The sequence below is a fragment of the Anarrhichthys ocellatus genome, unplaced genomic scaffold, assembly GCF_004355925.1.
Source record: "Anarrhichthys ocellatus isolate YVR2014 unplaced genomic scaffold, GSC_Weel_1.0 scaffold49, whole genome shotgun sequence".
Classification (NCBI taxonomy): domain Eukaryota; kingdom Metazoa; phylum Chordata; class Actinopteri; order Perciformes; family Anarhichadidae; genus Anarrhichthys; species Anarrhichthys ocellatus.
In genome coordinates this window covers 150945-178625 of record NW_022280079.1, presented here as the reverse complement: position 1 = coordinate 178625, position 27681 = coordinate 150945, and the positions used below count along the sequence as shown (strand labels likewise).

The 27681-nt window shown below is 44.0% G+C and overlaps 1 protein-coding gene across 8 annotated transcripts in view; it reads left to right on the top strand.

Moving 5' to 3' along the window:
• LOC116395780 (protein bicaudal D homolog 1-like) overlaps window positions 1-27681 on the top strand; it is a 60386-nt gene that overhangs the window by 24795 nt on the left and 7910 nt on the right. For 3 of the 8 annotated variants that reach the window (XM_031869890.1, XM_031869891.1, XM_031869892.1), the window contains 7 exons: window positions 1404-1575; window positions 11549-12064; window positions 12172-12350; window positions 14489-14879; window positions 14972-15166; window positions 16715-16866; window positions 17585-19883. In XM_031869890.1, coding sequence (XP_031725750.1) covers window positions 1404-1575; window positions 11549-12064; window positions 12172-12350; window positions 14489-14879; window positions 14972-15166; window positions 16715-16866; window positions 17585-18587 — 2608 coding nt within the window. In that variant the 3' untranslated portion in view covers window positions 18588-19883. Of the gene's footprint in view, window positions 1-1403; window positions 1576-11548; window positions 12065-12171; window positions 12351-14488; window positions 14880-14971; window positions 15167-16714; window positions 16867-17584; window positions 19884-26899; window positions 27538-27681 lie in introns of those variants that run through there. The other 5 variants (XM_031869894.1, XM_031869895.1, XM_031869897.1 and 2 more) reach the window with 4 other exon arrangements.

Genomic DNA, 27681 nt, shown 5'->3' with positions numbered 1-27681 from the left:
TTTGTCTGGCTTGATCGATAGATATAATTGAGTATCATCTGCATAACAATGAATGTTAGAGTGTTTTCTGATAATATTGCCTAAAGGAAGCATATATAAGGTGAACAAGATTGGTCCAAGCACAGAACCTTGTGGAACACCATGACTAACGTTGGTCTTCATCGAGGTTTCATTGTTTACAAACTGGGATTGATCTGATAAATAGGACTTAAACCAGTTTAGTGCTTTTCCTTTAATACCAATCAAATGTTCTAGTCTCTGCAACAGGATGTAATGATCAATGGTGTCGAACGCAGCACTAAGGTCTAACAAGACAAGAACAGAGACTAGTCCTTTGTCTGATGCAATTAGTAGGTCATCAGTTATTTTACCAGAGCTGTCTCTGTGCTATGATACTTTCTAAATCCTGACTGAAAATACTCAAATAAACTATTGTTACGTAGAAAGTCACACAACTGATTCACAACTGCTTTCTCAAGGATCTTAGAGAGGAAGGGAAGGTTAGAGATCGGTCTGTAGTTAGCCAAAACCTCTGGATCGAGAGTGGGCTTCTTAAGAAGAGGTTTAATTATAGCTACTCTGAAGGACTGTGGTACATGGCCTGTTAATAAAGACGGATCATGAACTTTATTAATCCCCTAAGGCATCTTGATTTTAGTAAAAACAGACAAGAGAGACAAGAACAAGCAAAAGAGCTGTTTTTAAATAACAAATAACAGCACGGTGTGTGAGGGATTGAGTCAAAATTAACTTCAGTGTGTGTGTCTTCATGATAATGAAGGAACATGTCACCAGAGCAACAGTGAGGCTCACTGATGTGTTTTCATTTGAGCTCTATGGCTCAGAGACAGAAGAGATATCCGGCTTTGATACACACATTATACTTGTTAGTAGATCCATTCACTGTTGGTTTGAATCTGCACATTTGTTGACAATAACAAAATATCTTTGAATATTAAGCTATGGACATTTTGTAAATAGGCCGTGTTGGTTGATAATGGTATAATTGTACTAAAGGTCCTGTGTGTAAAATGCTGTGGCATCGAGTAGTGAGGTTGCAGAGTAGAACCAACTGAGCACCTCTCAGCTCACTACTCCCTTTCCAAGTGTGTCAGTCAATGACGGTGGTATCCAGATGAATGTAAAAACATGACAGGTTCTGTTTGGTTTGTCCGTTCCGGGCTACTGTAGATATATGCAAGGTGGTGGACCCCGATTGAAGAGGATTATATTCCATTTCTGTCAATAGATACTCCTAAATCCTTCACATTGTGCTTTTAAGTGCACTCTTGTACTCTACTTTTGGTACTGGTTGTATCTCTCTAACTTTCTATACTTAACGTGTTGGAAGCAGAGTGAATCTCCTGGATTTTAAAATGTTGTACTCTACTCTGATCCATTAGGCTTAACGGCCACCAGGTTGGGATTGGAGCAGGGACACCTGCAGGGTCGGTAACCAGAGCTAATGGAGAGTGCCGAGGCCCGGGTCGGAAAGCCGAGGGGGCGGTGCCATCTGATCTCTTCAATGAGATGAATCTGACAGAGATCCAGAAGCTCAAGCAGCAGCTGATAACTGTGAGTCCACTCTCTGATCAACTATGTACAAATACCTGGGTACGAAGTTTTTAGTAATGATTCAAAAAATGTCACTGATTCTGGAAGTCTCAGATGCCTGGTCACCTCTAGTCTTGAGCTTGACTTAGGAACAGCCAGCAGGGCCTTGCCTGAAGATCTGATGCTGTGTTCTGATCACAACCATTCAGTCCGATTATTTATTCATGATTTAAGTATTTTTTAGTTTTATAGTTTACTTTTTTATTATATTTGCTGTTTAATTGCATATTTATCACACCTTCTTTTACTGATACCTCTTTTTGTTGCACTATCCCCTTTGCTGTCCCCACTGTGGGGCCAATAAAGGATGATCTTATCTTATCTTATCTATAAGAGAGCAATAAGACCATGACAACTCTAAATATGATTCATAAAATCATAGATTCAAAAACTCTAAAACTGACTTCTACCAGTGAGGAGTCAAGGACGTGACGTCATAAAAGAGCTTTTTTTGAGATCAGGATGAGAGAGGAAAGAGCAGAGAGAGAGGGCACTGTCTGAGACTCCACCAGTTTCATATTTGCCAAAGACTCTTTTCTATCATGGGTATGGACTTCCATCCATCCATCCATTTTCCTTCGCTTATCCGGGGTCGGGTTGCGGTGGCAACAGGCCAAGCAGGCTGACCCAGACCTCCCTCTCACCGGCAACATGTTCCAGCTCATTCAGGGGGAGATGTAATCTCTCCAGCGTGTTCTGGGTCTTCCCCGGGGTCTCTTCCCAGTTGGACGTGCCTGGAAAACCTCCAGTGGGAGGCGTCCAGGAGGCATCCTAATTAGATGCCCGAACCACCTCAGCTGACTCCTTTCGACACGAAGGAGTAGCGGCTCGAGTCCAAGCTCCCTCCTGATGACCGAGCTCCTTACCCTATCTCTAAGGCTGAGCCCGGCCACCCTATGGAGGAAACTCATTTCGGCCGCTTGTAGCCGCGACCTTGTCCTTTCGGTCACGACCCAGAGTTCGTGACCATAGGTGAGGGTAGGAACGTAGACCGAGTGGTAAATTGAGAGCTTTGCCTTCCGGCTCAGCTCCCTCTTCACCAAGACGGTCCGGTGCAGCGCCTGCTTTACTGCTGCAGCTGCACCAATCCGTCTGTCGATCTCCCGCTCCATCTTACCCTCACTGGCAAACCATCCGACGGCTCAGGAAGGGAAAGCAGGGCTTACCCCAGGCTGTTCTCAGCAGGGGGGGGGAACTGCTAACCCGGACGGAGGACATCGTCGGGCGGTGGAAAGAGCACTTTGAGGAACTCCTAAACCCGACCAACATGTCCTCTGCAGAGGAGGCAGCGCCTGAGGACCTAGGGGGAGGCTCACTCATATCCCTAGCAGAGGTCGCTGAGGTAGCCGCTTCCCCGGTGAGAGGGAAGTCTGGGTCAGCCTGCTTGGCCTGCTGCCACCACGACCCGACCCCGGATAAGCGGTGGAAAATGGATGGATGGATGGATGGAGTTGGTGTAATAGATCAACCAGTGGAACGTGCATGTGTGGTCATTTTTTTAAGCACGTCACTGTGAACTTAGCATATTCATACCACATGTTATTCAATGTTTGGCTAAATGGTTTTACAATTCATTTCTTTAATCTAGTGGTTGCTGGTTTTGGTTCTTCTCACTATAATTGTTTGCATTTGGTTGTACATTCTTTGGTTGCCATGGTTTCTCATGCATACATTATTAGGAAACATATTATTGCACAGAAGAGCAGAAAACACATTGAACATTGTCTAGCTGAAATTCAGTTCATTCAGGTGTGAAGTGATGTCAATCAAAAACCATAATATAATATTTTTCTCAAATAAGATAAGTTATTAAAACCATTTGTTTCAGCTCTATTCCTCTCTGTTAACATCATTGTTTAGAAGTGAATTAACGTGTTAGAATTATGATCATATTGATTAGATTGTTTGTTGTCTGTGACTTCATTTTGGATGCGAGTAAAATAAAAGCGTTCCGTCAAAATTTAATAATTCTCAATCATCTATCGGTTTTAGGTCCAGGGTTCGCCTATTGGTGACTGTACTGTATTCAGCCAACTGTTTCAGTGAAAACGCAACGTATTGTAATTTCAAAAAAAATTAAAGCTTTAAAGCATTGATCGGGCCCTCGCGTATTTACGGACGTCGAGGGTACTGGCAGGAGTCTGGTTGATGCGGCCATGCATTTCTGTGACCATCATACACTGTGTGCACGAGTTAATGGTTATTTCCTGTGTCGACCAATGGCGTAGCCAGGTCATTTTGCCAGGTCTTAAGCCTCGAATGTTTTGAGTGTACCTCCGAATACAATCATAACTGTCAGCCTGTAAAAATCGACAAAAAACTGAATGTGTGTGAACGCGCTTCAGTTTGTGCAGGTAGCTCTGACAATCACTGCTGAGTGACTCAAAGCTTGAAGAGTCTAGGAGAAATAGGAGAATATATAGTTCCATGTGGAGAAAAAACATCTTTTTATCAAGAAATAAAGCCAAATTAAGCCAAAAGGTGAGCCAATGTAGAATAATCTATCATATAAATTAGGCTGGGTGCAGTTTGATTTTATTAAACAAACTTCACGTTGCATGAAATTACTTTACATTACGGCCTGGCTCCAAAACAAACAAAAACAGTTCAATTTACTATTAATGAAAACTGCACGTACAAGCCCGATTTGGAAACCTTTTTCATCCAATTTCTGCTCTCCAAACATCGTAGTTTGTACATATTTAGATCAGAGAAGTCTTTTTTCTGGTGGTGTGCCCACGAACCCTTTTAATAAGTTCAGTGTTTGGGCCGCTGTAATTATAGAATCCTGCTAACGGCCATAATTATCAGTAGGTGGCGCTATGACTACCAGTTAATACTGACATGCAGAAGTCCTAAAGTCATGACAGTCATCAAGCAGGTCAAGTTTGGGACAGTTTTGACAAAGTACAGTCGAGTTACAACAGCTTGATGGATGATGGCGAACCATGTGAAATGGCTGCCACACCATATCCACATTGTTCGATGAAACCTCAAGCTTTTAGTAACTTTTATTCGCTAAGGTCTTTAGATTGTTCTGACCAAATTCTAAGTTGATCTGATTAATTCCCTAGGAGGAGTTCGTTAAAGTACAGCACCTGGAAATTGCAAAAAAAAAAAACGAGAAATTAATACAAAATTCAAAATGGCTCACTTCCGGTTGGGTCTAGAGCATAGACCCCTAAGACTTTTATTTAAGTATACTTGTGATACATCTGCTTCCCAAATTTTATACATCTAGGTGAAAAGTACGTAATTTTATAGGGGGCGCTATCGAGCCCACTTGCCACTCTGAAGCATTAAAATCACATCAGATAACTACATTCAGGATATTAAATATGTGTGCCATGTCTGTTTATGTTTTGAGCATTTTTAGCCCCTCAAAAAGACCTTCGTTTTTCATGGCGAAGAATGCGTAACTTTTCACTGACAATGTCTCCAGAGCATACTGACCAGATCTGAAGTCAATCAGGATCAAATCTCTAGGAGGAGTTCGTTAAAGTACGGAGCCTTGAAATGGTCAAAAAACATCATACAATTCAAAATGGCCAACTTCCTGTTTGGTTTAGGGCATACCTCCAGGACATTTTGTATGTCCAATCAAGTTACACATACCTACCAAATTTCATACAGCTAGGTGAAACACAATGTTGGGGCTACTCAATAGGGGGCTCTATTGAGCCAATTTTTCATACTGCAGTTGGACACCCCAATCAGACTGCAATTTTCACCACGTCTTGCTTGCGTGCCAAATTTCAAAATCTTACCAGTATCCCAAGCACCTCCTTTCACCTTGAAAGACATAGAATAAGAATAATTGTCACAGTTCAGCTCCACACCCTCCTCATCAGTCTAACTCCCTTCACCTGTTCACTCCTGCCTCCCAGACACACATTGCCAGATTGTCCTTTGCTTTTCGATGCCATACTCTCCAGTACTCTATCACGGACTGATCTCCTGTTACCAACCCTACCTGCCCCTGTTCTACCCGTCTCGTCTGACTCCCGGTAAACCCACCAGCCTTTTGTTTCTGACTGATTAACTCTGCCTGCTGTACCTGCAAGTTTGTAATAAAAGCCAACGATCCCTGGAATCTTGTGTGTTGCATTTGGGTCCATATACAACCTGTTACATTACAATCTGGTCAGTCATGGACCCAGCACACACCCCTGCACCATGGAGCCGTTTCGAGAGGATCGAGGGGGCTCTCTAGCAGCATGAGGCACTGATGACCAACATTGCCGCTGAGACACAGTCAGCAGCAGCCCAGGAGCAGGCTTTGGCTGCGTTAGCCGCTCAGGTCCAACAGCTAACAGCAGCCCTGACCCAGCATGCAGTCTCAGCTCCTCCTCCTGTCCCTCTGACGCCTGCTCCAGCACACGTGTGGGAACCACAGAGTGCTGCAACCCATTCGTCACAAACTGCACCATCTTGTTTTTCCCTGCAGCCCTACACGTTTGCCTCGGAGGAGGCTAAGGTAGCCTTCAGCATCAACCACCTGACAGGCAGGGCACGACTGTGGGGCACTGCTGAATGGGAGAGGCGCATGCCAGCCTACTCTTCCTTCCTGGCTTTTTATGCGGAGCTACACAAGATGTTCGGGGCGGTCTCCAAGGGCCCTGATCCTACCGAGGGACTTATGGACCTGCGTCAGGGAAACCGGACAGTTGCAGACTATGCCATTGAGTTTCACACGAGAGCACGCCTTAGCGACTGGAACTCTGCAGCTCAGTGTGATGCTTTTATGGCTGGACTAGCTGAGTATATTAAAGTCTCTTTTGATTTGCCTTCCGACCTGGATGGCTTAGTTGAATTGACTACCCGAGTGCACAGACGCATCCAGGCTAGTCGACAGGAGTGACGCAAGGGGGAGACAGATCGCCGCTCTTCCACCCGGCCTCGAGGTCCTCCATCAGCTACCAGCGTCCCCCCAGGGCTTCAACCTGGGGGCGTTGAACCCATGCAGGTTGGGGCGCACCAGTCTCACTCCAGAGTAGCGTGAGCCCGCCACCGGGAAAATCTCTGCCTGTACTGTGGCCAGGCTTGTCACTTTATATCCCAGTGCCCAGCAAAAGGCACAGCACATCAGTAGTAGGGGACGTACTGGTGAGCCGAACCACAAGACTCCCCCAAACAAAGACCCCTGTGCCACGTTCAGCTTCTGCTCACGAACGGATCCCAGACCCTCACTACTTTCATTGACTCTGGCGCTGATGACAGCATCATTGATGAGGACCTAGCCCTTCAGCTGGGTATCGACCGGGTACCCCTGCCATGCCCTGTTCCTGCCAGTGCCTGGATGGTCACCTACTGGGGACAGTGACTCACCAGACCATGCCAGTCCGTATGCTCCTGTCTGGTAACCACCATGAGACCATCCGGTTTCTTATCATGCGGTCACCCCAGCATCCATTAATCCTGGGGTACCCTTGGCTCCGCCGCCATAACCCCCACATAGACTGGGCAACAGGAGCCATCCTAGGGTGGAGCTCATCCTGTCACCTGATTTGCCTGAAACAAGCTCCTGCACCCCAGCAGTCAGACTGTTCCAGCTCTGCTTCAGACCTCTCAGGGGTGCCTACTGAATACCATGACTATCGGGAGGTATTCAATAAGGCCAAGGCCTCATCTCTGCCTCCACATCGCCCATACGATTGTGCCATTGACCTGCAACCAGGCACCACTCCACCCAGGGGTCGCCTGTATTCTTTATCTGCACCTGAAAGAGAGGCCATGGAGACGTACATAAATTCCTCTCTAGCTAATGGGATCATCCATCTCTCTTCTTCACCTGCTGGTGCGGGGTTCTTCTTCGTGGGAAGAAGGACAAGTCACTGAGGCCTTGCATTGACTACAGGAGCCTCAACGACATTACCATTAAGAACCGCTACCCACTCATCTCTTCTGCCTTAAGTGGCTGCGGGGAGCTACCATCTTCACCAAACTAGACCTGCGCAATGCCTATCACTTGGTCCGGATCCGTGAGGGTGACGAGTGGAAGACAGGTTTCAACACCCCCACTGGACATTACGAGTACCTGGTTATGCCCTTCGGCCTCACCAATGCCCCAGCCGTCTTCCAGGCCCTGGTGAATGATGTGCTGAGAGACATGTTAAACAGGCAGGTGTTCGTCTACCTAGACGACATTTGGATTTTCTCCAGGTCCCGAGAGGAGCACATTCACCATGTCCAAGCAGTCCTTCAATGCCTCCTTAAGAATTCTCTGTTCGTTAAGGCAGAGAAGTGTGAATTCCAATCCTGATCTGTCTCTTTCCTGGGGTACATCGTGGGACAGGGGATCGTGCAGATGGATCCTGCCAAGGTGTCAGCTGTTACGTCCTGGCCCGTCCCTGACTCACGTAAACAGCTGCAACGATTCCTGGGGTTCGCTAATTTCTACCAGAGGTTCATCCGCGGCTATGGTACCGTGGCTGCCCCACTCACAGCCCTTACTTCATCCAAAGTGCTGTTCCAGTGGTCACCCTCGGCTGAGGAGGCCTTCCAGAACCTTAAGGCCCTGGTTTCCTGCAACCTCTGCTTGTGCCACATCGGCCCTGGTCCTTGGACTTTGTTACCGGTCTACCACTGTCCAACAAACACACCACCATCCTGACAGTGGTAGATTGGTTCAGCAAGATGGCCCACTTTGTGCCCTTGCCCAAGCTCCCCTCGGCCAAAGAGACTGCTGAGCTGGTCCTGCTGCATGTCTTTTGGCTCCATGGTCTCCCCACTGACGTGGTCTTTGAGCGGGGACCTCAGTTTACTTCAGTGTGCTGGAGGGAATTCTGCACACTCATTGGGGCCACAGCCAGCCTGTCATCTGGATTCCACCCACAATCTAACGGCCAGACTGAGCAGGAGATGGAGACGGCTCTACGGTACTTGGTGTCCTTGCCTCCATCGTCCTGGTCCCAGCAGCTCATGTGGGTGGAGTATGCCCACAACACCCTGACCACCTCTGCCACTGGAATGTCCCCGTTCCAGTGTGGCTACGGTTTTCAACCGCCACTGTTTTCGGCCCTGGACAAGGAGGTTTCCTGCCCCTCTGCCCAGGCCTTCATCCACTGTTGCCGCCGTACCTGGGCCGAAGCCAGAGTTGCGCTCCTCTGCTCAGCCAACCGGTATTCCACAGTGGCCAACTGGCGCCACTCCAGAGCCCCCATCTACCAGGTTGGCCAGAAGGTGTGGCTATCGACCCGGGACCTACCCTTGCGGGTAGAGTCTAAGAAGTTGGAACCCAGGTTCATTGGGCCATTCGAGATCCAGAAGCTCATCAATCCTGCAGCAGTGAGGCTCAAGCTGCCCCGGACCATGCGGGTCCACCCGTCATTCTACGTCTCCAAGGTGAAGCCGGTTCGAGAGTGCCCACTGGTTCCTGCTGCACAGCCTCCGCCGCCACCTCGATTCATCGATGGAGGTCTTACCTACACAGTTCGCCGCCTGCTTTGTTCCCACCGCCGTGGGAGAGGTCTGCAATACCTGGTCGACTGGGAGGGCTATGGTCTAGAAGAAAGATCCTGGGTCCCAGCTTGACACATTCTGGATGCCCCTCTCATCAGGGAGTTTCACCGCTGCCATCCTGACCAGCCCTCCAAGGGCTCTGTGCCCACTGGGGCTACCCAGCTAGACTCTGTTCCCTCTCTTCCATCTGTAGCTTCAGATGTTGGGGAGGATGAAGAGGAGCAGTCTTCTGGCCAGGACAACTCACCCACCGATGCTGAGGAGAGGATCCATATACAACCGGTTACAATAATAACAATAAATATTTGAATAACAATAGTAAGACCTATTGTTATTCAAATGTTTACTACGTCGGTGCTTGGGCCCTAATAATAAACATTAGAATAACAATAGGTCCTCCGCTCCGACTACATCGGTGCTTGGGCCCTAATAAACATTTGAAGAACAATAGGTCATACGCTCCGACTACATTGGTGCTCGGGCCCTAATAATAATAATAATAAACATTTGAAGAACAATAGGTCCTGCGCTACCGACACCTCTAAAACTCACTGATTGAAATATATGACGTCATAACTCACAGACATTAGATTGATGTTCTCATTTCCTCATTATCTCAGAAAATAGGGAAATAATTGAACGATTCCTGTGTCTGACATGCAGTGTTCAAACATCCCATCAAATTGTATGTAGAATTGTACCAAATTGTTAATATGTGACACATTTTAGTTGTGGTGTAAAAACTTGTTATTCTTTATTTTCACTGTCTGCTGGGTTCACAGTCCAGCAGTAGACTCCTCTTTAAAAAGCCAAGGCTTTTGAATAATTTACTGTAAACAATGCTGACATACAGTACCCACAATGCATCAAGCACTCTCTCAATTTATCTTCTCCTCTTTCACATTCAGTCTTGTTTCCTTTCCTAGCACCTTTCTCTCATACCTTCCCAAACTCTCACATTCAATTACTTAGTATATCAGATCATGCTCAGATCACCATGAAGCCCTGCATTGTGCTTGTTGGATACATTCTTCCATGTGTATGTGCATCTGCTTCAGTTCCTGTAGGTGTAATTCCATCCATCGCTGCTCCCTGCTGATAGGATGAGCTGCAGGAAGACCTTATTTATATCTCAGCTGCTACATTACACTATCGACCACTCTGGATGTGTTTCATAGCAGCTGTTGTTGTTGATGTCTCGGCTGCTCTGTTAAATTGTTAATGAATCCACTTTTGTGCTACAGTGTTATTTCTTTACGTAATGAGAACAAGTGGGTTTTTTATATCTTTGTGTTATAATGCAGTTTAAAAGATCTGGTTCAGTTTGTGTTTCCAGTTTGGACCTGGTTGTCTAAAGGTGGTGAAAGATGTGTTTGAGCCACATTTAACTCTTTGCCTGAGTGCTGTTCATTTGGACCTTCACTGTGCCAATGCAGTTTTCTCTTTGAAATTAATGAAGAATGACACAATGCATGTGTTTGTAACTCTCTGATGGTACGCAAATGATGGATTATGCATTAATAGCAAACACACTTTTACTACTGTTACTACTAATATATGGAAATGATAGGGATTTTTAAGTTATGTACATAATTGCATATTAAAGGAGTTTTTCTATTTACCTCAGCAGAGGAGTGTGTGTATCCTTGAGGGCTAACAAACATGACAAACATGCTTAATGCTTCCTTTGAAACCCACCTACCTCACCGATCTGTCTTTTATTGCCCTTTGCTATGTTTCTTTTGTGCATTACTGCCACTAACTGCTGATCAGGTGTGTGCCTGACATGGCAAGTCTTCGTGGAAGGAATCCTTTAATTACACATCTTCCTATATCTTTCCCATTCTGGCATGTGGCTCTTTCCTAATATAATTGCTGGAACAGTTATGACATGTCTTGGGGACTTGTTAGCCTCAGCTGCTCTGGCTACATTGAATCAAAGCTGACTCTGACATCAGCTGCAACAAACCTGTAGACTGAATCATCTTTGTGGTTACAAATTCAGTGGTCTTCTGCTTTCATCCTCCTGGAGATATCTGTCTCACTGACTGTTGTGGGCTCATGCAGATATTGTGAACATCAAGCAGGTTCCATGTGACTGAGGCAGACGTGGTGAGTAGCAGGTTAGGATGGTTCCAGTTTATCTATGAACTTCCATTAGCAGATATATGATACAGACCCAGTCCCAGAACCAGATTTCTCTCTTTGATTGTTGCAATAGATCAATTTGGGACAATTGGTGCCAACGTTCTGTAATCTGAACCCTGCCTTTGCCAAAAGTATACCTTTCAGAGGATTCAAATTACAGTGTAATAATTGAAGATGAAGCAGTAGAATGTGATTTGGACCCCAATGGTTCCAAGTCTAAATCTGATGTGTTAAATGGTATGAACCTCTAAAAAAGGTTTGAAAACTTCTAGTTTCATACCATATTTGCTGTAGTTCTCCCTAATCTTGCTGCTGCCCCTTTCAGGTTGAACGTGATAAAGTTTCACTGATGACCAGTCTGCAAGAGTCCCAGACTCAGCTCCAACACACCCAGGGGGCTCTGAACGAGCAGTACGAGAAGGCCCTCCGTCTTAGCCAGAGAATGACTGCCCTCCGCCACCTGCATCGAAGGGCACACCTAAACCAGGACGCCCACGACAGTGCCATCTCTCAGCTCAACCCTGAGGCCCTGATGGAGCTGGACAGATATGAGGAGGAAGCTGAAGAGGAAGGAGGAACTGAGGAGGATAGGAGTGAGACACTGAACAAAAGTCAGTTATTTTCATACCAGACCCCTGGTCTGGAGATCCTACAGTGCAAGTACCGTGTTGCTGTGACAGAGGTGGTGGAGCTCAAGGCGGAAGTGAAAGCCCTGCGTGACAGACTCACTCAGTGTGTAGAGGGAGCAGCCGAGGAGAAGCCAAGGCAAAGCGGTCAGCTCCAGAAGCTGGAGAGGCAGGTCGCCTCATTGCAGAAGAGCTGCCGGGAGGGACGGGAGAAGGTAAATATAATGTATAATAAAATGTCATATCGACTATAAATCGTGTCTGTTTGAATAGAATGACAAATAGTTACAGAGGTTAAGGATTTCCTCTGCTCTTCTTTTAGACGTCTAGCCTGGAGTTGGAGTTACAGGCAGCCCTGTCAGCAGCCAATGAGAGCCAGGGTGTGTTGAACTCAGCTCAGGACGAGCTGGTGACGCTCAGCGAGGAGCTTGCCCAGCTCTACCACCACGTCTGTCTGTGCAACAATGAGACACCCAACCGCGTCATGCTGGACTACTACAGGTCTGACTGTTGTTTTATTAGTAGGACACAGCAAGATTTCTAAAATTTACAGTAATTGAGCCGGCCAACGATTCACAAAATTCACAGTTCAGTTCGAGACATAGTGGTGCCACAGTTCGGTACGATTTCAATACAGCAAAATGCCAGAGAAATTTCCTGAATTTTTAAATATTTGGTTATTGGTTATATTCTGGTCTGGTAATAATGGCGATACTATCCATATTGCAACAAAGTAGCTTAGCGTAGCATGACTACCAGCACAAATGTGCCGGAGTATGAATGTTTTTCTATGGTGGTGGGAGTGACTGACAGCTCATTGCCTGTTACGTCGTGTGGGTAGCCATGTTGAGCGCAGTGACTTCATCAACAACATTATATTTCACAAAATTTAAGCTTTATTTTATTTTCCAAATGCAATAGTATTATTCCAACAAATGTTTGTAATGCATGCCGAAACGAAGGCCTCATACCGAACAGTTCAATACAAATGTGTGTATTGTTACACCCCTAATATATATATATATATATATATATATAATATTGCACACTGGTCCTTTAGCACAGAATTAAGTTTATGCCACCTGTATTTCAATATACAGTACATATTGTTAGTGTAGTCTTTGAAATCTTTTGTTCATCATTATTATTATTATTATTATCATTCATCATACATTCAGAGCTCCTGACCCTCAATCTTGAAATAGTTCTCACAAGAAATTAGAGATGGTCAATCTTGATACCAGTCTTTGTTTCACATACATGATCAGAGATTCTTCCATGAAATTGTAAATTCTTGCCTCCCTTCTTTTGAGTCGTCATGCTAGTCTTGGCATCCTGACCTTCCATATACAGGTTTTTGTTGACACCTCTACAAAACCTGCAGATAGGACCTCAAAGGGCCTCTTTTTTGCTTGAGCCCTCTGCAGTCGCACCCTTGCTGCATTAAAACAATAGTTGTCATCAACTCTAGTAATCTCAACTTCACCTGGTTCACTTCAGTTACTCCACCACAGTCTCTCTGCTGGCTGACTGTGTGTGTGTGTTTGTGTAGTTTGAGGAGCTCAGCCCCGATAGAGACCAGAGGAGATACTCGCTGCAGCGAGATAATAAATTACACCAAAACATTAAAAAGAACAGATCTAAAGCACTGGTAACGTTGGAGCTTATTAATGCTCCAGTCTTCAATAATTTAGCACCACAGTCTGTCTAATACCGAGTGTCAGTACCCATCCCGACATTTAGGTAATGTAAAAACTTGAAAAGCTCTCTCTAGAGCCAGTGTTCAGTTTGTTCGTTCTGGGCTGCTTTAGAAATATGATCACTATGGTCACTATGAATTATCAAATATTATGATACTTGTCCTCATAAGTCATTATGAAATGCTTTTTAATGTGTTATGGTTAATGTTATAAAGCCTTATGAATATGTATGAGTGCTTATCACTATGATTATAGAAAGCTATAAGCAGATTATAACACACTATAAGTGTTGTCATGACCTGGCTCTGAAGCCCTGACACTAGTAAGGGAGACGCAGACGGTTGACCAAAAGTAAAGAGTTTATTAGACATAACCAGACATCTAACTCGCAATGGTGGTGGCGAACGAGCCGTCCTCGTTGCTCCACGGGGTGATAAGAGAGCGCCGCTGGTTGCCAGGAAGGCGGAGCTTTATACTGGAGCACCAGGCCCAGGTGTCTCCAGTTAGCGATCACCACCTCTGATACTTGCTGGCTCAAAGGAACACACAAACAAGTAACCAAGATAGGGAACCATCACAGTATGTTAATAATGCATTATTGACACGTAGAAAGTGTACCAACAATTTTTTATGCAGTGCTGTTGGTCTGAATCTGGTCATAGTCTGGTTACTGGTCTGGGACAAATTTGCCTCCCGCAAGAAACATTTAAAGGCACAGTGCCTCATTCATTCAAATGGATCATCATTTATTTCAGATGCTAACAGTAGCAGGATACCACTGGCTAACAGAGCTCACTTTGTGAACAAGTTACAGAATTTCCACCTGTTTGCCAGGTGGTGGAATGATATATCAATGGTATATCTGCTGCAAATATCCACCAACATAATAACGGTTCTCCAGGTCAATAAAACCCTATTTACTTTTTTTTCCCTATCTAGAAAAGGTAGAGGGCTCCGGGGCCTCAGTGCCAGTCTCAAAGCCATGTCTTCTGACAACAGCAAAGTTCTCCTCACACCACGCCTTGCCAGGCGGCTGGCCGCCGTTGCTTCGACAACCTTAAGTCCTGGGGGATCGCGGAGCCCCTCGCATTCTCCGTCCAAGGAGCCCTTATCTGGGGAGGGAAGGGGAGAGGAGAAGGTGGGGGACAAGGAGGGCCTCCAGGTGCCATCTGAGCAGAGCCTGCCGCCCTGTACACCTCCAACCCGCTCACCCAGCATTAGTGCCTCTTCATCATCGTCATCATCGTCATCGCCTGCCCTGGAGCCAGCTGGTGAGCTGCGCAGGGAGCCCATGAATGTCTACAACCTCAATGCCATCATCAGAGAACAGGTAGAACAATTACATCCAATTTCTTCTTTTTTTCTTCCTGTTATCCTCTTATCTCCTCTTTTCCTCACCTCCTCTCCCCTCTCCTCCCCCAGGTAAAGCACCTTCAACGGGCAGTAGACAGGTCTCTGCAGCTGTCTAGACAGAGAGCTGCAGCCAGGGAACTGGCCCCTCTGCTGGACAAGGACAAGGAGAGCTGCATGGAGGAGATCCTGAAGCTCAAGTCTCTGCTCAGCACCAAGAGAGAACAGATAGCCACCCTCAGACTGGTACTCAGGGCTAACAAACAGGTGAGACACGTGATGTGCACATGTGATGAGTGCAGCTAAATGATACTGACATGCATAATCACATTTTAGAATACTCTGTGACGAAAACAATTCGTCGTTTGCCAACCGCCACTACACCTCAAAGAAGAAGAAGAAGAAGAAGCTTTCGCGTGTCTGTGGATGTTGTGCTTATGAGCGGCAGCGCTAAGTATCACGTTGTAATAATACTATGAGTGAGGAGCGGAGGACCGAGGCTATCGTTACCTGCTGCCAGGACGGAGTCATCAGAGTAGTGTAAAAAAAGTATTTCAATCGGCTCAGGCACCGAAAGGAAGCACCGAAATCTGCGTTGCATTTCGGTCCGGTAGATACCGGACGTATAGGAACCGGTGCCATATTGGCACCGCTTTTTGGTACCCAACCATATCCGGGTTATCCAATATGAGGCTTCCTGCTTTTATTCTTGGCTCCCCCTCTGCCGATTGGCCAGCCTGCAGTTGGTGCAACCCACCGAGCAGCACGACCGGCCCCCACAGGTGGAACCCAATCAACTGATTGACACAGGATAGGAGATTGAGGGAGAGAGAAAGAAGGAAGTGCAGGAGGGGACAGAACACAACACGTAACACCATCCATCCATCCATCCATCCATCCATTCATCCATCCATCCATCCATTCATCCACCCCTCCATCTCTCCATCCATCCATCCATCTCTCCATCCATCCATCCATCTATCCATCTCTCCATCCATCCATCTCTCCATCCATCCATCCATCCATCCATCTCTCCATCCATCTCTCCATCCATCCATCCATCCATCTCTCCATCCATCCATCCATCCAACCATCCATTCATCCATCCCTCCATCTCTCCATCTCTCCATCCACATCTTTACAGCACTTTGAACCAATAACAAAAGTAATGTTTCACTTTTTGATTTTGTCGCCACTGCGGTGTAAAAAAAAATAAATCATTGGATCCATATCCAATTGATAGCCTCATCCTCATTTAATTTTTCCACCAGATATATATGAAATTATCAAAATACTCAATACTCAACAGCTACCAGTGCTAGCTTTAACATTGCCTTTAGGAAATGTGTCCAGCAGTTTATAGTCTGTCTACTGGCCTACACCCTGAGACACACCAATACGGTTGATTGAAGGACTCACTTTGCTGTGACAAAGCTTTCCTCCATTGCTATTAGTTTACATTGCCTGTTTTATATGACAAGGAATGTGTGCATCGGTGACATAATGCAGAGATACAGCTAACATTGTGTACTGAGAGAATGTCAACCACTGCATGAAACAGAGCTCTGATACCTGTATCAAATTGGATTTACACTGCCACAATGATTCACAATGTACATGTTTGATGAGTCACTTGCCGTAAGCACCAAGTACTATTCATCCGTTTATATAGCTTAGTTTTCATAGCAGTGGATTTACAGTGTAGTCTGCATATGGTTAAATGTGATAGTGGGAAGTAGAAACGGGGGTAAGGAAAGTGAAATCAAAAACACAAGAATTTATGATGTGTGTAAGCATCTGTGTGTGTTCACTCAGACGGCAGAGGGGGCCCTGGCCAACCTGAAGAGTAAGTATGAAGCGGAGAAGTCCATGGTGACTGACACCATGATGAAGCTCAGGAACGAGCTGAAAGCCCTGAAGGAGGATGCCGCCACTTTCTCCTCTCTGCGGGCCATGTTTGCCACCAGGTCAGAGACGAAACAGAAGCAATTAAAGTCCACAACTCAATATTTGATTTAGATTAACCATGACTCTGATGACACTGTGTGATGTGAAACACTTTGCTTGCGGTGATGAAGCCACAGAGCAGTTCCTCTCAGCTCTACTATATCAATTAATGCTGCTTTATTTGCTATATAAAGGCTTCTCAGTTATATTCAAAAAAGCACGGAGCAGTTGTTTTTCATTTCAGCTGTTTCATTTTTCAGTGTAACGATATGTGTTAGCTACATTGTCTCTCAATCTGACAGTCAACAATCATTCTAATCTTAAGGAATAGGTTGGGAAACAAGACTATTCAAATGAGAGCTAGATGAGAAGATCAATACCGCTCTTGTGTCTGCACGGTAACCATGAAGCTACAGCCAACCACTGGCTAGCTTAGCTTAGCACAAAGACAGCTAGGCTGATGGGGGTATCAAAATCTACCCACCAGCACCTCTAAAACTTACTTATGAACACATTAGACCTAGTTTGTTCAAATGTCTTAAAACTGAACAACACATGTTAATGAGGGCTCCAGGAATAGAATAGCAATATCCCAGCAGTAAATAAAGAAGTGTATTCCCCTCTTCATGGCCTCTTTTTTTGACCATGCTTGTGGTCATTTCCACATTTGAATCTGCTCCTTTTGAACCTTTTTCAAAGGTTCAAAACCTTTTTTTTTTTTAACCTTGCTCTCTTCAGGTGTGACGAGTACGTTACCCAGCTGGATGAAATGCAGAGGCAGCTGGCTGCGGCCGAAGACGAGAAGAAGACTCTGAACTCCCTCCTTCGGATGGCCATCCAGCAGAAACTGGCCCTCACCCAGCGGCTGGAGGATTTGGCTTTCGATCAAGAGCAGACCCACCGCACCCGTGGGGGCAGGCTGAACCGCGTGAAGACCAGCACCCCCAAAGTAAGTCCCCCGGCCTTGGCTTCGGCCTCCAACACAGCCCAAGGCTCCACTTCAGCTTTGGCCCCTGTCAGCCTCCCCCTTTCAGGCCTTGCTAGTCCTATGTCAATTCTTCCTGATGATCCCACTGTGCCCCTTAGCCCATCTGTGGTCAGTGCAGCTTTGGCCTCAGCTCTCACCTCCCATACGTCACACATACCTCCTCGCAGTTCGTCATCTGCAGCTGTCCCTGCATTTGATGGCCCTCCGGCACCAGACGGCCCGCCGTGTCTGGAGGCCCCCTCCTCTGCCTCAGAGCGGACCCCGCCCTCAACCCCTCTGAAGCTGGCTCACTCCCAGTGGACCCTAGGGGTGCGGACGTTTGTGGTTGACTCCCACAGTTTCAGTGTCAATATGTCCCCCGCTCTGCCCCGTAGTTCGGGCCCCTCCAGGCACTACTCCCCAGACTCTCATACCTCTCCCCCATCCACCACCACAAGACCCACCCAACCAGGATCTGCCCCCTCCTCTCCCTACCGGTCCCCTATTCTGGGGCTCAGGCGCTCCACATGGAGCCCTTCACCCCGAACTCGGCCCTTGTCCAGCCTGACGCGTTCTTCTGTCCTCTACACTCCTTCCTCACCCTCCCCTTACTCCTCCTCCCACAGCTATTCCTCTGCCTATCACAGCTCCTCTCCTGCTTTTACCCCCTCTAGCTCCTACCTCACATCTGGCACCTCCTCCTCCTACAGCCACTCTACCAGCTACACGCCCCTCTACCCCAGAAACTACAGTTTTTACAGGCCCCGGCACTGACCCCATACTATAAACCCTTTACTATAAGGCTTTTGAAGGCCTTTCCACCAGGCTCCTTATTGACATTAAAACTGCAACTTTTCGGGGCTCACAGAGAGGAGGACAGAGTGGTTTCCTGTGCCTAAGCTTTGGCCAATGGGTTCTGAATGTTCAGTGACTTTGCTCAGGGATTTGACAAAAGGAGCACAAGTGGCCCCACCTTCCTTCTATTCTGAGACTGCTGATTGGTCCACAGGAGGACGTGAATAGAGACTTTTAAATGAGAGTTTTTAGCATTTAGGTTCTTCAGGTTGAGACCACACATGCATGAAGTGATTAAAACAGACATTCAGACATTGACTAGACATTTAGTGCACACTTTCATAGGTATGAATGAGGGGAATATGACACATTAAATACCGTCCTCTATATTCAATATAATATCCACTCTGAAGTGATTCTGTATTCACAAACACTGTAAACCACATGTCTTTCAGTGCAAGCATTGTCCTCTGTTGATTAGCTACTTGATGCCTTGATGGCTTTATTTCTTGTCCAGGGTTGTTGCCATCATCAACTCAACATGCTGTCCATCTCTAGCACCACCCAGTGTTTTATTTCTTGTATAGCCTTGTACCTAGCTATACATGATCACGTTTGGATGCTCTTCTACTGTGGACTCCCTGCCCCTTCCATATGTAAAATTGATTTGATAGAGGGTGCATGCTGTACAGAAGGTTGTGGCAGGGAAGAATTTACGAGAAGGAGAGCACTCAAACATGGCATATGACTGAATACCATAATCTAGTACAAGGTACCATTGTGACTCTCAGAATTAATTTTGAGTTAGCTGTGATGATTTGTCTCTATAGTCTGAAGTCTCTTTCTCCTCATTTCTTATCTGAACTTGCTTTAAAGCTTGGGATGGTAATCTTGAGAAACTAGAAGAGCACACTAGATTTAAAAAATGATCCAACCTAAAAACCCCGCCCAGTGTTGCCATTTCTTTCCAATGACCGTATGTAGGAGCACTCGTTCCAAAAGTTGATAAATCTAGTGAAGAAGTCTCCAAGTCTTCAACACTGACAGGCCTCCCTCCAAAGTCACTCCCTAAATTGATCATTAGAAACAACCAACATGGCTACAGTTAGCAGCTGGAAGACTCAGGTGAGGAACTATGAGTCCATGGACAGATTAATGGCAGGAAGGTAGCCCGTCCCATCATTACATTTCGGCCAAATTAAATGATTGGACGGGTTTATTACAGTCCTGCGAGAGCCAGAAATACTGGATTATTTCTGTTTTTGTCAGAATATTTGATTCATTGATTGCTGTCAGGATGTAATGAGAATTTCAACAAAAATATCAAACATGTAGATGAAGAAGAAGATTACCAACCCTGTCTTTAAGTATATCAACCATTAAAAACCACTGCTAAAGTAACTGTTCAATTTAAAAAAAATGTAAACTGAAAATTAAGAGGAAATCCTCAACAAGTCAAATTCCTCCAACATGTCACCCATTAGTTACAGCTGACTTTCCTTAGAGCAAGATGCAAACCCCCATTAGCTACACTGTTTTGAGGGTATAATGACAATATTCTTTGCTAATGATTAGACCTTAAACCAGACTGCTATCTCTCACCGTCACTTTTAGTTTACTAGAGATAATCACTACAGAGGGACACTGATAGATCTGTCTTAATAAAATTTGTTTCATGATTAAACCGTGGATATTTTTTCTCAAAATGTAATGCAAAACCATATGGTGAAATTAGGGACAAACAAACATGAGATTCAAGAAAGTGCTACCACATGACAAACAACTAAGCATCTTTCATATCCACACAGTGACAGGAAGAGGAAGTGATTCAAGACTATTCTGACGCACCATCATTTGCTGACTTCAGAGTTTTACTGGTGAACATGATATTGCATCCTCTTGTGGCCAGGTTCATGCAGTCACACAGAATCACACGGGTTCAGGTTGTGTTAACTCTTGTTCATGGCACGGCACCAAACTCAGGGAACAAGACAGAAGCCTCATTCAACCTATAATGAGTCAACAACCAAACCAGAATGACTATTAACAACTGAGAGAACAGATCTCCCAAATGAGATTGAAAGTCAGAATTCATTTCTCATCAGGTTAAAGGAATTTTGAAATTCGACGAAGTATGCAAGAAGATTGATATCAATTTCATCTGTGTGTCCAGTACAGAGTTTGTACTGGGGTTTGTTAACTTTTGTTAACTTCCACTTTTGTAGTGGATTGGATCCAAGTCGTTTGTTACTGGTTTTAATTTGCTGAATTAGAGTTCATATTGGATTTAATTTAGATGCAACTACAGTGATGGTAGCTTTGCAGCCATTCTGCCATGTAGGAGACATAGTATCTGTATTTTTGACTTTGAGAATCAGACCTAAAGGGCTGCTGTGATGGTTATTCCCACTCTGCTGCCCGTAATTACAGTATGAATGATGCAGAGCAGATCCATAAAACTGAAAACACTCCTTCCAGGAACTGTTTGTTTATGTGGTTAGCTAGCAAACTAGTCACCAATACATCTACACCTCTGCACTGGATACATGATTGATGTTGATCTTCCCGTTTGACTTGAGGTGACAGCAAACTTATTTCTAAACTGGCAAAAATCATATGTGAGATATATACGATAGTCCTTGTGTCTGTGTGTGCCTTAAAAATCCATTATACAGCACCTACACAGTGTAGCCTACTAACAAATGCCTGTCTGGAAATAATGTGCTTCCTTTATTTTTCATTTCCACACCTGCCACTTCAGGCTAAATTGTTGGTTTTGTGTGTTTTTTCACTTTCAGTGGGAATAATGACTTCAGTGAGAGATATTTTTTGAATATCGTCCAGAATACAAACTTGGCAAATACTTACCCAGGTCCCTTCAACTCCTCTGCAATGTACACCTTCATTTTCCCCTTTGTGTCACTGGAATGGTCACTTTCTTTCTTTCTGTCCTGATCTATTCATTCAGACTATCACAGTTGTCTGTTGACTTTTGACTCTTGTCTAACATTGTAAATGAACGCACTCTGTTGCCTACAACACAAACTGTTTTTTTTATGGAACATGGGGCAAAAACTCATTTGACAGGCACCGGTATTTTCCAGATTTCTGATTGGCTCCTTTATAAGTTGTATTTGCCATGACAGGTCCACATCTTGCCCTTATTTTAATGAGCAAATGGCATTTCATTTATGCAACCGCTTGGTCAATACTTTTGTAATAGTACATTGTGAAAGAAGAAGTATGACCACAACATGTTTTAGACACACAGGGTAGTTAGTGGAGAATGTACATTACTTGCGTTACGGGACCACACCAGTGTTTTACTTGTTTAAACAATTAGCACAGATCACATACTTTACTGCGGACCATTTTTTAAAGAATGCTGTATGGTTTCAGTTTTTCCTCCCTCTCAGCTATTAGTTTCCAATCATTCCATATGGTGTGAAAATGTATATGCAGTGACTTGAAACGTGCTTGTCCTGACTTCGAGCCATCATTCCATGTGAAGCTGAATGGTAATGCATCTCTGTCTCACAGAACTTGGGCATTTCTGTCACTGAGTAGCTCATACATTTTTTTACAGGAAAAATTTAAAAAATGAAAACCCATTTGCTCTTAGAAAATATTCTTAGCTACCTATCAGCTGGGGAAACCTGTCAGGCTGCTGTTTACATGGGCGCCAAAATAAAAAGGTCACGCAGGCAGTGTGGCTCGGGCATAAGGCACTTCCACACTGGCTTCAGTGGCTTTACTAATGTTGTGACTGAAATGTTCCAGAAGACAGCGATGCAGAACATTATATCAGCATTCATCTGTTGTTAGTTACATTGTTGCTCTGTTGTGATGCAAAGCATGTCAAGTTAATTTGAATAACGCAGTAGTGAAATGACAAATAATGGTAGCCTGGGAAGAAGGGAAAACATTCACAAATGTAAAACACTACAGTGAGATTTTTGGAAATTGTCAGCAGTAATGTTGATGAGTTTTAAGAATGAGCTAACCCACCAGTATGGTCTCTTAACCACCACTAATAACACCCTCAGACATTCGGAGTTGCTGTGTCAGCTAGTCAGCTATTTACACCTTAAATGAACAGCCAACATTTATTAGTTGAGGTAATTCAAAAGTACAATTTAAGGAACATCAGCATCTTGTGGGGTGTAACCTATATTTTGGTTGAGGTAAAAGAAGGAAACCAGTGTGACCTCCTCTCTGTGATACCCTTGCTCTGGCCACACAAACACAGTGACACAAACATCTCCCTGTTCTCTGCCAACATACCAACTGCTAAATTCCAATTGAGTGAAAATCGAACCAATGAGAGACAACTAGAGGTCTGTCAAATGTTAGCTGCCCCATGGTACACCTACTGAAATACCAGGTGTGCGGTTTCACTCTTGTACTGTTTCAGAGTTTCCCTCAGATGGGACCCATGTTAAAGTTGACAGCTTTACCGACCCGGCGGCAGTTTGATTGGTATACTCATTTTGGCGTCCATCTCTGGAGTGAATGATACGGTTTTATAAATGTAGGTCAAATAAATGTTCAGTAGGGTTGGAGAGAAAAATTACAGTTTGAAAGGTATTTGTTTATTCTGATAATGACATACTTTCCCTTCAATATTGTATTGGTGACAGTATTCATTTCAGCACTTTTTATTAATTGTTCCCAAAAATGTTCCATTATTGCTTTGAAACAAGTAGCCTGGCTTGATTACAGTCCAATGAAGTGAGTTTTCCCACACAGACATTTCAGAAAGAGCTGGTCCTCACAGAGAATTCATCTTATTGATTTGGTTCAAATTTAGTGGCGCAGAACCAAGAAACGATAGGTATAAATGAGGGTCTGACTAAAACATGTAGCTTATTCCTCCTCTTTAGTTTGTGACCATGGCAGTTTAATATCTTGGAAGAGCTCCAGGTTAGACATTTTCAAAGGCAGCTCACTCAGCCCAGTCGCCAGGAAAACATTTTGGCATTGTACGTTTCTGCAAACCACGGATTACATTGAATGTGGACGTCTTTCAATTCGGTCAGAGCAAGTGATCTAGTATATAGAGCAGGGACCCCCGACTATATATATTGTAAAAAATTTTGTTTTATATTAAACTGGGCCTAGTGCCATGTATACTAAGCTATTCAAATAATACACAGGTTCATATATTCATGTCTTTATTTTAAACATGTGCAAGGTCAGCTGATACCAATGCCAATATCAACATTATGTGTCAATTGCATGATAATCATGCATACAAGCTATTCAGATTGACGTTTTTATTTTAAACATAAATGTGGAAATGAAAGTGAGTGATGGCCTATTAGTGCCACTGCCATGCATAAACATACCTGTTATCTTGCATACAATACTGAACTATTACAATAATGGACACATTCATGTTTGGGAAAAAATAAAAAAATAAAAATTGTCTAATCAACCAAAAATTTCGCGGACCCCCTGTTGAAGACCTCTGATGTAGAATATTGAAAGTTACGTGGTATAATAACGAGTATTAACACATGAGAAAGATGCCCAAGAGACCGCTCTTCATGTCCAGTGTGAAACCAAAAGTAAATGTTGACTTGACGCTTGTTACGTATCTAAGGTCATTGTTATTTATTCGTAGTAGTTACGTTGTTACATTACATTGTCAAGTTATTATTTTAACACGCACCTTGATCTTTTTTCTAACCTTAATCAAGTAGTTTTGTTGACTAAACCTAACCAATCTAATCACAACATTAACCACGTGGCATTTTGCGTTTCTGCAAGCGTGATACGAGGCTGATATGAAATGCATTATTAGACATATTTTTGGTTTAGAAATGCCGACATTTAACCTGTACGTCACTATTGTAGTATAGCCACACAGGGAGCCTAATGTTCCTTATGTATTTGGGTCCTCTCAAAGTTGGTCTGTCAATCAAAGAAACTGAAGCTCATTGCTGAGAAAAATGTACCATATATTGCTAAATTTGGATCTGCATCAATGGAGTGCTTGTAACAATGTAGGTGGAAATGATGCCAGTAGTGCTGCACATAAAAGAAATCCTAGTCCAAGTAGATGTCTGAAGATTGTTCTCAGCTTTGGCAGTAGTGCTGATACTGCAATAGTATGGAATGAGAATGTAACTCCAGGCTTCTGCTGCAGATTTACATCCAAGATCAAAATCCAGCCTTATAACAAAGTGTAAGTGTAACATTGTCTAGACGAAGATTATACATTTTTAAACTACAGAGGTAAAATCATTGTTACCCCACAAGCACAAGACCTTTGCAGGTTGACCTGAGGCGACTTGGCTGTGGCTGGCGCACATATGGCTGTAATAACAGGAGGAAAGGGAGAGTTGAATGGAACTTTTTCAGACAGCAGAGATTACATTTTAAAAGTTGGGAAGAGGACATAAGAACAGAGTCTGGGTGGATATTATGGACGAGGAAGAAACCCACAGTTAGGTGACATACATCATAGTTTGCACGTCGCTGTGTTGGTAAAACTTCATGGGTGCTGTACTTGTTTGAATACAACAAATTACCTGTTGGTTAACTTTGTTAAAATCATGAAGGGTTTGCATTCTAATAGCAAATGAGTGCTGCAGTTACTTGTTTTTCCTAGAGAATGTATAGTTAACCCCTGGATCATGTTTCACTTTTTTAGAAAAACCCATGAAAGAAACTTACCCGCGATAAACGTTCAGCTTTGATTGGATCAGTTAACCGCCATGTTTGGATTGGAATTGTTAAATACATCCATGATGACATCAATGGACCAATGATAAACCCCATCTGCCTCAGGACATTTTGGCAACATGACATAAACTTGCTGTTTTCTTTTTGCCCTGTCTTTCTTGGCCCTCAGTCTAATCCTGCTAGGCCAGAGCAAAGCTCCTTTGTGGCTCCACCTCCTGCATTCAAAATCAAATAATTTTCAAGAAATGTCTGTCTAGCTAAAACTCCAATCTCCTGTCAATATATCACCTTGCAATATTGACCACATCACACAACACTGTCAAATCACATTTATTTGATTGTAATCAAGCCTTCCTTGGTCATGCTGAGAGGTAGCATACTGTAAGCAGCTCCTCTGAGCTAACGCCCTACTGTAACATCCAGACTGTTAGATGTCCTACCTCTCAATGTGTCCGATGCCTGTTGCTTTCTGACCACTTTATATGCACGTGTACAAGTATTTTAAAGCTTTAACTGTACAGTGGTATGTTAATATATATTGTAAATATCTATATATTAATACTTTGTGTGTCGTATTTTGTGTGATTGGACGGTTGATCATCATTCTCCTCCATTATTCTATACAAGCAGTGTTGTTTTCCATAATATCCATTTGTACTTATAAGTTCAAGTTCATACACTATTCTTACCAAGACCAATATCACACAGAACAAAACTCTCAAAAAATAAATAGAAAAATGACCTAATCTGACTTTCCATCAAAACACTAAATTCAACCCAATCTTTGTCCATGTTTCTGTGTTGAAGTGACCAATGGGGACAACAGGTTCTGAAACTGGTCCGGTATTGATGAAGAAAGCTGCAGGCGGTAGCAGCTAAACAGGCTGCAACACATCACCATCAATGTACATGCACTAAAAGTGTTGTTGCCACTGAAAGCTCAGGTTATTATAAGAGTCTGACAACATTCTGGAAAGAACCCCAAAGAGAAATAAAACCTTTTTCTTTACCTTTACCTTGATTCCGTCTAATTGTTATTGTGTCTAACCAAATCTCACTTAAGTATATTCTCATTCTGAAAATCTCGCGAGACATTAGGCCTTATTCGCATTGTTGAAATCAGCTTAATATTCAGCCATGACATTGTAAATCGAGAACGTAACTTCTCAGTAAGCGAGACTTGGTTGGACACAATATTAAGCAAACCGGATCAAGTAAAACTTTATTGCTCTCTCAGTGGCAAAAACCAGCACTTTTCATGGACGTATATTGAGGGTCCACAATTGTCCGATTAGGACACAGCCACACATGCAAGAATGCAGGTGAGGGACCGTCACCTGCAGAGGCCATATTTGGGCTGATTTTGGGCTGTGCCAAGTGGGGTCAACCACACCACATCTTTGCTTTTGGATGAGGCTGCGACTTGGCTGGTCCAAATTGAACTCCACGCAATGCGAAGATGCAAAATAAAAAGGATCGAGTTACCTTTTAACCTCACTGATTTGTCGGTATTTATTTCCTTTGGACAATGATTTATTACCTTCCATGATTATATCTGAAATATTTACAGTGTACATCTGTGCTGTGTGTCTATCTAACAGTGTCAGTCTCTTGCAGATCGTCAGTAGCCTTCTGCCACAGTGCCGTTCCTCGTTCCCTCCCCACAGCTGAGGGTCCCCTCAGCTTCTTTCACAGGTAAAAGCAAAATCATAGTCACACAGCATACTCTAGAGACGGGAAGGTATCTCAAGCTATTGGATTAAAATTAATGATGAACATTTGTTCACACATTCCTGGTCCCCAGAGGAGTCCCATTGACTTTGGTGATCCTCCAACTCGGTCTGCCAATTAGTTGGCACCTTGTATAGCAGCCCCTACCATCAGTGTATGAATGTGTGTGTAAATGGTGAAAGTTGACACGTACTGTGCAGCACTTCAAGTGGTCACAACTCTAGAAAGGAGCTATATAAATGCAGTGCCCCCCATTTTCCTTTACTGACTCATGAGGCACTCTTTAGCGTCTGTATGAGACTCACCAGGCTTTCAGCGAACTACGTAAAATCATCCACGTCATTATTAGACATCAGAGCAACTGCTGTGGTAAAAAGAGGGTGGACGTCTACGTAGGGGAGGTTTGATCTGCCAGACAAACACAGGAGTTTCACCTAGGAGACTGCTGTTCAAGTCAACTTGACTTATTTTACTGCAGTTTTGTTATGTAACTTCCGTACCTAACCAAGTAAACCTAAAAAACTAAGTTAACTTTCCTTGGAAGTTTATTTTGAAAAGAGACTGTACGCATGTAATGAGCAGAAACTGTATGTTTCCTGTGAACATGAAAGTATATTTTGAAAAGACACGGTAACAAGAGTATATTGACACG